Below are 13,654 nucleotides of genomic sequence, written 5' to 3' on the forward strand. Positions count from 1 at the left end.
TCCCCCCCCCACCCCCTCTCTCTCTGTCTGATGTCTCTTCATTTTCATTTATTAATTCTGGCCCTCCCTCTCTGTCTCTCCCTCTCACTCTCACTGTCACTGTCTCTCTCTCTCTCTCTCTCTCTCACTTCTGTCTCTCCCTCTTTCTCCAATCTTTAATTTTTATTCATATATTTTGGCCCTCTTTCTCCCTCCCTCCCTGTCTCTCTCTCTCTCTCTCTCTCTCTCTCTCTCTCTCTCTCTCTCTCCCTCTCTCTCCCTACCTCCCTCTCTCTCTCATTGTCTCTCTGAGATGTCTCTTCATTTTCATTCATTAATTCCTGCCTTCTCTCTCCCTCTCCCTCTCTCCCCCTCCCTCTCCCTCCCTCCCTCTGTCTCTCTCCCTCTCCCTCCCTCCCTTTATCTCCCTCCCTCCCTCCCTCCCTCCCTCTGTCTCTCTCCCTCTCCCTCTGTCTCCCTCCCTCCCTCTGTCTCTCTCTCTCCCTGTCTGTCTCTCTCTCCCTCTCTCCCCCTCCCCCTCTCTCCCTCTCCCTCCCTTCCTCTGTCTCTCTCTCCCTCCCCCTCTCTCCCTCTCCCCCTCCCTCCCTCCCTCTGTCTCTCTCTCCCTCTCTCCCCCTCCCTCCCTTTGTCTCTCTCTCCCTCTCCCCCCCTTTGTCTCTCTCTCCCTCTCCCTCTTTCCCTCTCCCTCCCTCCCTCTGTCACTCTCTCCTTCTCTCCCCCTACCCCTCTCTCCCCCTCTCTCCCTCTCCTTCCCTTCCTCTGTCTGTCTCTCCCTCTCTACCCCTCTCCTTCTCTCCCTGTCTCTCTCTCCCTCTCCCTCCCTCCCTGTCTCTCTCACCCTCCCACTCCCTCCCACCCTCTCCCTCTGTCTGTGCGTCACAGCGGTTGCTGTGTGACCCGTGCCCGGTGGTGCGGGGCCTGACGGTGGAGGGGGTGTGTCATGTGCTGGGAGACTACCTGGAGATGATACCTGGGGAGGTGGTGCACAGCCTGCTGTGCCGACTGCTCAAGGAGCTGGCCTGGGACCTTGCCTCTCCCTCTGTCCGCCTTGCCGTCTTCAAGGTGAGCCTGTGGCCCGGCGGTTAATAATGATGATAATGATAACAATGATGATGATGATTGGACGTTTATCAGCGCTTTCGTCATTGCACAAAGCGCTTTACAATCCGCACGCACATTCGCATACGAAACACACTCAGTCCTCAGCTCACAATCATGCACAATAAACATGTACGTGCGCGTACAATCTCGAACGTACAATGCAAACATACATACGTACATACATACATGCATCCATCCATCCATACATACATACATCCATACATACATACATACATGCATTGCATGCATCCATACATACATACATTTGATGCACACACGATACAGCGTTACAATGATAGTAATTGATAGTGATAATCATAGTATTTATATAGTGCTCAGTTTTGTGCAGAGACAAATCTTAAGCGCTTTCACACCAGTCATTCACTCGCATGCTTAACTCTAAAACTGAAGAAGAAACTGAAGAAATGTCTTCCTTTCACTCTCTCTGTCTCTCTCTCTCTCTCTCTCTCTCTCTCCTATGTACGTCAAATGTTTATAAAAACTAAGTACTACAAGCGTCCCTCTCTGTTCAAGTTGAATTTGTTAATGTCGTCAAGCAATACCAATGACGTACATAATTTTTCGGTATTCTTATATAAGGCATTTAAATTAAGAGAAATTGTTACTTGGTAAAACAGTTATAATGTATTTTTTGTTGTCTATATATTTACGCGGATACAATGCACGGTTTGTTGTCTATATTAATGCTTATTTGTTTATGTGTTTTCGCTGAGTTGTATTATGTTTACGTATACCCCCTTCACTAGGGGCTGTGGCCTGATTGTGAATAAACCATTCCAAATTCCAAATTCTCTCTCTCTCCCTCCCCCACCCCCTTCTCTCTCTCTCTGTCTTATTACCTACATTCCCCTTTCTCTCTCTCTTAGTCTTACCTTTATCCATCCTGTAAGTTTCTAACTGATAATCCCACATCCACCCCTTTAAGTCTCTTACTGTATTGATTCCCCATCCACCCTTTTAAGTGGCTGATGGATCATCATCCCCCCCACCCCCCAACCATCCCTTTTAAGTTTCTAACTAAATTAATCCCCATCCACCCTTTTAAGTGGCTGATGGATCATCATCCCCCCCACCCCCCAACCATCCCTTTTAAGTTTCTAACTAAATTAATCCCCATCCACCCCTTTAAGTTTCTTACTGTATTGATTCCCCATCCACCCTTTTAAGTGGCTGATGGATCATCATCCCCCCCACCCCCCAACCATCCCTTTTAAGTTTCTAACTAAATTAATCCCCATCCACCCCTTTAAGTTTCTTACTGTATTGATTCCCCATCCACCCCTTTAAGTCTCTTACTGTATTGATTCCCCATCCACCCTTTTAAGTGTCTGATGGATCATCACCCCCCACCCCCACCCCCAACCATCCCTCTTAAGTTTCTAACTAAATTAATCCCCACCCACCCCTTTAAGTGTCTTACTGTATTGATTCCCCATCCACCCCTTTAAGTCTTTTACTGTACTGATTACCCATCCACCCCTTTAAGTCTCTTACTGTATTGATTCCCCATCCACCCCTTTAAGTGTCTGATGGATCATCATCCCCCCCCCCCCCAACCATCCCTCTTAAGTTTCTAATTAAATTAATCCCCATCCACCCCTTTAAGTCTCTTACTGTATTGATTCCCCATCCACCCTTTTAAGTGGCTGATGGATCATCATCCCCCTCCCCTCCCCCAACCATCCCTCTTAAGTTTCTAACTAAATTAATCCCCATCCACCCCTTTTAGTTTCTTACTGTATTGATTCCCCATCCACCCTTTTAAGTGCCTGATGGATCATCATCCCCCCCCCCCCCAACCATCCCTCTTAAGTTTCTAACTAAATTAATCCCCATCCACCCCTTTTAGTTTCTTACTGTATTGATTCCCCATCCACCCTTTTAAGTGCCTGATGGATCATCATCCCCCCCCCACCCAACCATCCCTCTTAAGTTTCTAACTAAATTAATCCCCATCCACCCTTTTAAGTCTCTTACTGTATTGATTCCCCATCCACCCTTTTAAGTCTCTTACTGTATTGATTCCCCATCCACCCTTTTAAGTCTCTTACTGTATTGATTCCCATTCCACCCTTTTAAGTGCCTGATGGATCATCATCCCCCCCCCCCCCCAACCATCCCTCAGTTTCTAACTGATAATCCCACATCCACCCCTAAGTCTCTTACTGTATTGATTCCCCATCCACCCTTTTAAGTGCCTGATGGATCATCATCCTCCCTCCCCCAACCATCCCTCTTAAGTTTCTAACTGATAATCCCCATCCACCCCTTTAAGTCTCTTACTGTATTGATTCCCCATCCACCCTTTTAAGTCTCTTACTGTATTGATTCCCCATCCACCCCTTTAAGTCTCTTACTGTATTGATTCCCCATCCACCCTTTTAAGTGTCTGATGGATCATCATCCCCCCCCCCACCCCCCCAACCATCCCTCTTAAGTTTCTAACTAAATTAATCCCCATTAACCCCTTTAAGTCTCTTACTGTATTGATTCCCCATCCACCCTTTTAAGCGTCTGATGGATCATCATCCCCCCCACCCCCCCAACCATCCCTCAAGTTTCTAACTAAATTAATCCCCCATCCACCCCTTTAAGTTTCTAACTGTATTGATTCCCCATCCACCCCTTTAAGTATCTTACTGTATTGATTCCCCATCCACCCTTTTAAGTGGCTGATGGATCATCATCCCCCCCACCCCCCAACCATCCCTCTTAAGTTTCTAACTAAATTAATCCCCATCCACCCCTTTAAGTCTCTTACTTTATTGATTCCCCATCCACCCTTTTAAGTGGCTGATGGATCATCATCCCCCCCACCCCCCAACCATCCCTCTTAAGTTTCTAACTAAATTAATCCCCATCCACCCCTTTAAGTTTCTTACTGTATTGATTCCCCATCCACCCTTTTAAATGCCTGATGGATCATCATCCCCCCCCAAACCATCCCTCTTAAGTTTCTAACTAAATTAATCCCCATCCACCCCTTTTAAGTTTCTGACTGATTGAACCCCCCACCCACCCCTTTAAGTGCCTGACTGATGGTCAATCCACCCAGGGTCTATGTGGAATGCTGGACAACCCGATGTGTCACATGCTGCTGAAACCGCTGCTGCCGGGACTGTCCCTGTGTCTGCACGACAAGGCCGAGACCGTGCGTGTCGCCATGCTTGACCTCCTGCTCAAGGTCAAGGGCATTCGCTCCATCAAGGTCAGGGTGTGATCCGTGTTGTTTTAAAGTTTTACGTTTGGCAGTGGTGATTTTGCTTCTTGACGATTGAATGAATGAGTGCGTTTGTAATAAATAAGGGTCTTCTTGTGAAGGTCATGGGCATTTGCCTAACCCAGGTCAGAGTTTGATCCCCATCTGATGTTAGATGATTGATTGATTGATGTGGATACTTACATAGCGCCTATCCTCGGTCAGAAACCAAGCTCTAAGCGCTTTACATACACGGTGACATTTGCACCATAGGCTGCCTACCTGGGTAGAGCTGACTGATGGCTGCCACTGGGCGCTCATCATTTCATTTTCAATCAGATTTCAGACGTACATGCATACACACACAGATAGACATGTAACATTTTACGTGTATGACTGTTTTTATTTATTTACCCCGCAGTGTAGGCAGCCATACTCCGTTTTCGGGGGTGTGCATGCTGAGTATATTCTTGTTTCCACAACCCACCGAACGCTGACATGGATTACAGGATCTTTAACGTGCGTATTTGATCATCTGCATGCGCATACACACGAAGGGGGTTCAGGCACTAGCAGGTCTGCACATATGTGAGATCGGAAAAATCTCCACCCTTTACCCACCAGATGCACCGAGATTCAAACCCAGGACCCTCAGATTGAAAGTCTAGCGCTTTAACCATTCGGCTGTTGCACCCGTCAGATGGGGATCGAACTCTTGACACGGATGGAGCTAATGCCCTTGACCTTCACAAGAAGACCTTTTTGACAAAGTCAGTTGTGCGAATGTTAATACAAAGTGTGAAACTATGCATAAATGCTTTAATTATTATTGGGGTTTTTTGTTGTTGTTTTTTGTTTTTGTTTTTATTTGATTATTATTATTACTGTTGTTACAAAACATCATGCTGGTCTCACAGTACTGGACAATCACGCCTATCGAACATCTCCAGGTGAATGTTGATGCAAATCAATAAATGTATAAATACTTAAACGGAGTATAAATGCTTTAATTGTTATTAATATTGATATAACAAAACGTCATGGTGACCCAACGGTACTGGACAATTGCAGCCATTGAACATTACCTGGTGAATGGTGATACAAAGCGTTAAACGTTGTATAAATACTTTAATAATTATTGTTATTACCACAACATGAAATTATTATTGTTATTGTGATGTAACATCACGGTGATACAAAGAGTTAAACTTTGTATAAATACTTCAGTTATAGTTGTTGTTATTATAACAAAATGATAAATGTTTTTTGGATACTTTAATTATTATCATTACTGTTAACAAAATGTCACAGTGATCTGGCACCAGTGACAGGCTAGATAAATAAAAACGTAAAATGTTGCATGTCTGTCTGAGTGTGTATGTGTGCATGCCTGAAATCTGATTGAATGACACAGGAAATGAATAATGGGCACCCAAAGGCAGCCGATAGTCGGCTCTGCCCAGGTAGGCAGCCTGTTGTGCAAATGACCTCACGTTTGTAAAGCGTTTAGAGCTTGGTCTCTGACCGAGGATAGGCGCTATGTAAGTATCCACATCATCATCATAATCTTCCAATAGCACTGGACGATTGCACCCAACAAACACCTCCTGGCGAAGGGTGATACAAAGTTTCAAACATTGTAAAAATGCTATGATTATTATCATTAATACTAAAAGACATTATTGTCATGTAACAAAACGTCATGGACAATCGCACCCATCGAACACTTCCTGGCAAATGGTTAAATACAAAGTGTGAAACATTGTATGAATACTTTGATCATTATTGTTTGTATCATGACAAAACATCATGGCGATACAAAGTGTGAAACGTTATATAAATACTTTGATTATTATCGCTACTGTCATAACAAAACATCACTGTGATCCCCAGAGTACTGGACAATTTAAACGTTGTATAAATACTTCAGTCATTATCGTCATTATTATAACATAACATCACCATGACACAAAGTGAAAAGGTTGTATAAATACTTGGATTATAATCGTTAGTGCTATAACAAAACGTCACTGTGATCCCCAACAGTACTGGACGATCGCGCCCATCGAGCACCTCCTGGCGCGGCTGGAGGGAGACTCGCAGCCTGTGGTGCGTCGGATCGTGGAGCTGCTCTTCCCATCATTCCTTCCTCTGGACCAGGGGCCGCAGGAACAGGTGTCACGATGTCTGACGCTGCTCCAGTCCAACGCTGCCGCCGCCCGCGTCTTTTTCCTCCACGCCCCCCGCCACCTGACGCTGAGTGACACGGGTGTGTTGTGTTGTTTCGTTTTGTGTTGTGTGTTTTTCGTGCCGAGTGACACAGGTGTGTTGTGTTGTAGTGTGTTGTGTTATGTCGTTTTGTGTTGTGTCTTTTTCCTCCACGCCCCCCCACCACCTGACGCTGAGTGACACGGGTGTGTTGTGTTGTTTCGTTTTGTGTTGTGTGTTTTTCGTGCTGAGTGACACAGGTGTGTTGTGTTGTAGTGTGTTGTGTTGTGTCGTTTTGTGTTGTGTCTTTTTCCTCCACGCCCCCCACCACCTGACGCTGAGTCACATGGGTGTGTTGTGTTGTTTCGTTTTGTGTTGTGTGTTTTTCGTGCTGACTGACACAGGTGTGTTGTGTTGTAGTGTGTTGTGTCATTTTGTGTTGTGTCTTTTTCCTCCACACCCCCCACCCACCTGACGCTGAGTGACATGGGTGTGTTGTGTTGTTTCATTTTGTGTTGTGTGTTTTTCGTGCTGAGTGACACAGGTGTGTTGTGTTGTGTTGTGTCGTTTTGTGTTGTGTCTTTTTCCTCCACGCCCCCCACCCACCTGACGCTGAGTGACATGGGTGTGTTGTGTTGTTTCGTTTTGTGTTGTGTGTTTTTCGTGCTGAGTGACACAGGTGTGTTGTGTTGTAGTGTGTTGTGTCATTTTGTGTTGTGTCTTTTTCCTCCACGCCCCCCACCACCTTACGCTGAGTGACATGGATGTGTTGTGTTGTGTCGTTTTGTGTTGTGTCTTTTTCCTCCACGCCCCCCCACCACCTGACGCTGAGTGACACAGGTGTGTTTTGTGTTGTGGTGTGTAGTGTCATTTTGTGTTGTGTTGTGTGGTGTGTTTTTCCTCCACACCTGCTGCCACCTGACACTGTTTGACACGGGTGTGTCATGTTGTTTTGTGTTGTGTGTTTTTCATGCTGAGTGACACGGGGGTGTTGTGTTGTGTCGTGTCTTTTTCCCCCCTGTCCCTGCCACCTAACGCTGAGTGACACAGGTGTGCTGTGTTGTGTTGTTTTCTATTGTGTGTTGTGTCGCGTCGTTTTCATGCTGAATGACTCGGGATTTGCTGTGTGCTGGGTCATATCTATGTGGTTATGTTGTCACGTTACAGTGAAATACATAGGACTGCTGTGTGCTGGTCATATCTATGTGGTTATGTTGTCACGTTACAGTGAAATACATAGGACTGCTATGTGCTGGTCATATCTATGTGGTTATGTTGTCACGTTACAGTGAAATACATGGGACTGCTGTGTGCTGGTCATATCTATGTGGTTATATCTATGTGGTTATGTTGTCACGTTACAGTGAAATACATAGGACTGCTGTGTGCTGGTCATATCTATGTGGTTATATCTATGTGGTTATGTTGTCACGTTACAGTGAAATACATAGGACTGCTATGTGCTGGTCATATCTATGTGGTTATATCTATGTGGTTTATGTTGTCACGTTACAGTGAAATACATGGGACTGCTGTGTGCTGGTCATATCTATGTGGTTATATCTATGTGGTTATGTTGTCACGTTACAGTGAAATACATGGGACTGCTATGTGCTGGTCATATCTATGTGGTTATATCTATGTGGTTTATGTTGTCACGTTACAGTGAAATACATAGGACTGCTATGTGCTGGTCATATCTGTGTGGTTATGTTGTCACGTTACAGTGAAATACATAGGACTGCTATGTGCTGGTCATATCTATGTGGTTATGTTGTCACGTTACAGTGAAATACATAGGACTGCTATGTGCTGGTCATATCTATGTGGTTATATCTATGTGGTTATGTTGTCACGTTACAGTGAAATACATGGGACTGCTGTGTGCTGGTCATATCTATGTGGTTATGTTGTCACGTTACAGTGAAATACATGGGACTGCTGTGTGCTGGTCATATCTATGTGGTTATGTTGTCACGTTACAGTGAAATACATAGGACTGCTATGTGCTGGTCATATCTATGTGGTTATGTTGTCACGTTACAGTGAAATACATAGGACTGCTATGTGCTGGTCATATCTATGTGGTTATGTTGTCACGTTACAGTGAAATACATAGGACTGCTGTGTGCTGGTCATATCTATGTGGTTATGTTGTCACGTTACAGTGAAATACATGGGACTGCTGTGTGCTGGTCATATCTATGTGGTTATGTTGTCACTTTACAGTGAAATACATAGGACTGCTGTGTGCTGGTCATATCTATGTGGTTATGTTGTCACGTTACAGTGAAATACATGGGACTGCTGTGTGCTGGTCATATCTATGTGGTTATGTTGTCACGTTACAGTGAAATACATGGGACTACTGTGCCGTTATGTGCTGGAAAGCGTGCGATCCATGAAGCAGTCATCAGATGACAATGATGATGACGATGACGACAACGACAGCAGCAGCAAGACCAGGGCCAGGGGGGGCAAGAAACGTCGTGATGACGTCACTCAGGTAGTAGCTGTTTTCTTCTTTAAAAACTTTGTTTTAACTCACTCAGTACGGCCAGTCCTCTCTTCTCCTCTACACAGACCAGTGGGTGTCTCAATGACCCAACCTTTAGCTTCCGTCGTCAGAATTGTGGTATTCTTTGTCAACATTCACCTCTTCAGTATGAGAGCCTTCCGCTTGCAATATTTTGATGGTGGTAATTGGGGTGAAACGCTGTTAACGTCTTGTCTTTCGCCGTTCGTATGGAGAGAGTTAATCTTTTTCTTCTTTCTTTTTTCTTTTGTTTTTTTTTGTTTGTTCGTTTTCTGCACAGGTTATATTCCTAAATACAGATATACACATCACAAAGGTTGTTTTTTTTCTTTTTGGAATTGGTGGGTACATGTGAAAAGAGATTTTTATGTTGTTTTCTTCTGTACATTTTGAATTTGCTATATTTTTATGATTTCATGTATGTGAAACGACAGTTGTTTTTTTGGTTGTTGTTTTTTTTTAATTGTTGGTGCAAGTTTAAGTCAAGTGTCATGCAGTATGTATAAATATCAACCAGTTGATGTCATTTTATGTAAGTGTATCCATTGTCCATGTTCAAGAAACATAGTGAAATGGCACAGTTTGTGTGTTTTACACCACAAACCAGTTTCTGTTATTGGAGATAATAAGGCAGCATGTAAATGGCATATCTTATCCACATGTTTTTCTTTTTACATAATAATTGATGTGTGCATGGTGATAAGTGAAGGGTGTGTCAGTTGTTGGGGGTTTTTTGGGTTTTTTTCTCTTTGATTTTTGCTGACGGGCATTTTATTTTAAGTGAGCCTAAAGAGAATTTTCTGATTTTGGTTGAAGCAGACAATAAAGAATTTTGAATTGAATTGAATTGAAATTGTTTATATTGTTTTACACCACAAAACAAATCTCTCTAACTGGATATAATGTGGTGTGTGAATGACGCACAGTTTACGTTGTTTTAGACCACAAAGGAATTTCTCTTATTGCAGATAATACAGTAGCGTGTATTCTGTCCTGCTGTTGTGCAGGAGGAGAGTGAGGAGAAGAGCGATGACGACGATGATAATGACAACACAGAGGACGATGCGATGACGCAGGAGACATTACAGGGACTGCTGGAAGTGATCTTCCTCATGTGGACGGCTGTGGCCAAACAACTCGACTTGGTGAGAAAAGGATCCAAGTATTTCTTACATGCTAGTTAGGCAAGGTTGTCGCGAGACCCAGCTAGGAAGGTGCGTTTCTTTTTTCCACCTAGTGGCAAGAGTGGCAAGGTTGTCGCAAGACCTGCTAGGAAGGTGCGTTTCTTTTTTCCACCTAGTGGCAAGGTTCTCGCAAGACCTGCTAGGAAGGTGCGTTTCTTTTTTCCACCTAGTGGCAAGGTTCTCGCAAGCCCTGCTAGGAAGGTGCATTTCTTTTTTCCACCTCACAGCAAGAGTGGCTAGGTTTTTATGAGACATGCTATGAACGTGCGTTTCGTTTTTTCTAACCTCGCAGCAAGAGTGGTTAGGTTCTTGTGAGATTCGCTAGAAAGGCGTGTTTCTTATTTCCTCCTCGCGGCAAGGGTGGCAAGGTTCTTGTGAGATGCTAGGAAGTTGCGTTTCTGTATTTCTCCTTATGGCAAGAGTGGCAAGGTTCTTGTGAGACGTGCTAGGAAGGTGCGTTTCTTTTTTCCACCTAGTGGCAAGAGTGGCAAGGTTCTCGCAAGACCTGCTAGGAAGGTGCGTTTCTTTTTTCCACCTAGTGGCAAGAGTGGCAAGGTTCTCGCAAGACCTGCTAGGAAGGTGCGTTTCTTTTTTCCACCTCGTGGCAAGAGTGGCAAGGTTCTCGCGAGACCTGCTAGGAAGGTGCGTTTCTTTTTTCCACCTCACAGCAAGAGTGGCAAGGTTCTCGCAAGACCTGCTAGGAAGGTGCGTTTCTTTTTTCCACCTCACAGCAAGAGTGGCTGTACTAGGCCAGGTAGCCTTCAGAGCAACTTTGCCACGAAGAAAGGATAAAATCTACCTTCCGCATCGCATTCATTTCTTTGCACATGTACTCCTCGCCCTCGCCCCTCACCACTAGAACACGAGTAGGCTCATGAAAAGGACACACGCATCTGTTGTGGTGATAACAAACAAAATGAACGAAACTGTTTTCTTGAACATCAGCCATTGGCCGCAAGTCAAAGCAGGGCAAGGGGAGGTAAGGGGGGGGATGGGCATGGGGGAGAGGGTGGGGAGAGGGGCTGGGAGGTTTGATAAAACATTATCATCATCATGATTGCTCCTAAAAGCCCAGCGGACTACATAGTGCCATTGTGGTGATGACAGTGGTTGTGGAGAGGGGAGTCGGTGGTGGTGGGGCAGGGGGTGGGGGGGGTCAAGTGTGTATATATATGTGTTTTATTAGGGTGTGTGTGAACTAAGGGGTGGTTGTTTCGAAGTATAAAAGTTTGTGTAGGATCCTGTGAAAAAGAAAACAAAAAAAATTCTCCTCATACTTCTTCGCTTGGGGGGGGAAAAATCTGTATTGGTAGGGAAAAGGAAGAGGATGGGATGTATCGAAAATTGACCAGAGGTTTTTTTCCTCAAAATGAAAGGCTACAAGTAATTAAAAAAAAAAGTGATGATAAAAATCAATCGATAAAAACTTGAACCCATTTAATCCTGTGGAGTTTTACAGCTTTACTGCTAATGATGACGATATTGATGACAGCAGCAATGATAATCACTCAGGGAGAACACACAGACATGAAGCAGTTGATGATGATGATGATGATGATGATGATGCTTTACTGTTAATGACGATGATGATGATGACGACGACAACAATGTTGATGTCACTCAAGCAGAACACACAGACCTGAAGCAGTTGATGATGATGATGATGATGCTTTACTGTTAATGACGATGATAATGATGGTGATGACAACAATGTTGATGTCACTCAAGCAGAACACACAGGACCTGAAGCAATGGGTGATGATGATGATGCTTTTCTGTCAATGATGATGATAATAATGATGACACTGATGCTTTACTGTTAATGTCGATGATAATGATGACAACAGTGATAATGTCACTTAGGCAGAACACAGACTTGAAGGAGTGGATGACGGGCGCAGTAGCCGAGTGGTTAAAGCGTTGGACTGTCAATCTGAGGGTCCCGGGTTCGAATCACGGTGACGGCGCCTGGTGGGTAAAGGGTGGAGATTTTTACGATCTCCCAGGTCAACATATGTGCAGACCTGCTAGTGCCTGAACCCCCTTCGTGTGTATATGCAAGCAGAAGATCAAATACGCACGTTAAAGATCCTGTAATCCATGTCAGCGTTTGGTGGGTTATGGAAACAAGAACATACCCAGCATGCACACCCCTGAAAACGGAGTATGGCTGCCTACATGGCGGGGTAAAAACGGTCATACACGTAAAAGCCCACTCGTGTGCATTCGAGTGAAGGCAGAAGAAGAAGGAGTGGATGATGATGATGATGCTTTACTGTAAATGACGATGATGATGATGATATTGACAGTGGTGATGTCGCCCAAGGCCAACCTGAAGCAGTTGATGATGATGATGCTTTATTGTTGATGATAATGACGATGACAGCGACAGTGGTGATGTCGCCCAGGCAGAGCACGCCGACCTAAAGCAGTGTAGGACGATGATGATGTTTTACTGTTAATGACCATGATAATGATGTGACAACAATAATTGTGACAGACTTGAAGCAGTAGATGATGGTGATGACGATGACGATGACAATGATGTCGCCCAGGCAGAGCACGCCGACCTAAAGCAGTGTATGACGATGACGATGTTTTACTGTTAATGACCATGATAATGATGTGACAACAACAATTGTGACAGACTTGAAGCAGTAGATGATGATGATGACGATGACGATGATGTCGCCCAGGCAGAGCACGCCGACCTAAAGCAGTGTATGACGATGACGATGTTTTACTGTTAATGACCATGATAATGATGTGACAACAACAATTGTGACAGACTTGAAGCAGTAGATGATGATGATGACGATGATGATGACGACGATGATATCATCCAGGCAGAGCACGCCGACCTAAAGCAGTGTATGACGATGATGATGTTTTACTATTAATGACCATGATGATGATATGATGTGACAACAGCAATTGTGACAGACTTGAAGCAGTAGATGATGATGATGAAGATGATGTCACCCAGGCGGAGCATGCTGACCTAAAGCAGTGTAGGACGATGATGATGTTTTCCTGTTAATGACCATGATGATGATGATGACGATGATGATGACGATGACGATGATGTCGCCCAGGCGGAGCATGCTGACCTGAAGCAGTCCATCATGAAGAAGTTGAGCGTGACAGTGCCGGAGGTCCTCAAGGTCACCCAGGACCCCAAGGTCATCTCTCTGGTGGTGGAGATCGCGGGGCACCTGCCTCCCAAAGCTGTGCCCACCATCAGGTGTGTGGGTGTGAGGGGCGTAGAGCTGGATAGTGTCAGGGGAAGGGTATCATCAGGTTTATGAATATAATTATACCCAGTAACTGATTATGACAATATCCGATGATGATGATGATGATAACTGAACCCCATCATGATAACTATAATTATACCCGATAATG

General features: G+C 44.5%; 1 protein-coding gene across 1 annotated transcript in view; it reads left to right on the plus strand.

Annotated features, from left to right (window-relative positions):
* Positions 1 to 13,654, plus strand: part of LOC143276683 (condensin-2 complex subunit G2-like) — a 57,027-nt gene that overhangs the window by 19,522 nt on the left and 23,851 nt on the right. Inside the window, exons 12-17 of the mRNA XM_076581318.1 lie at positions 883 to 1,062; positions 4,178 to 4,330; positions 6,368 to 6,590; positions 8,881 to 9,035; positions 10,073 to 10,210; positions 13,345 to 13,493. Of these exons, the coding sequence (XP_076437433.1) occupies positions 883 to 1,062; positions 4,178 to 4,330; positions 6,368 to 6,590; positions 8,881 to 9,035; positions 10,073 to 10,210; positions 13,345 to 13,493 (998 nt within the window). The remainder of the gene's footprint in view (positions 1 to 882; positions 1,063 to 4,177; positions 4,331 to 6,367; positions 6,591 to 8,880; positions 9,036 to 10,072; positions 10,211 to 13,344; positions 13,494 to 13,654) is intronic.

The sequence above is a fragment of the Babylonia areolata genome, chromosome 32 (genome assembly GCF_041734735.1).
Source record: "Babylonia areolata isolate BAREFJ2019XMU chromosome 32, ASM4173473v1, whole genome shotgun sequence".
In the NCBI taxonomy this organism is placed as follows: Eukaryota; Metazoa; Mollusca; class Gastropoda; order Neogastropoda; family Buccinidae; genus Babylonia; species Babylonia areolata.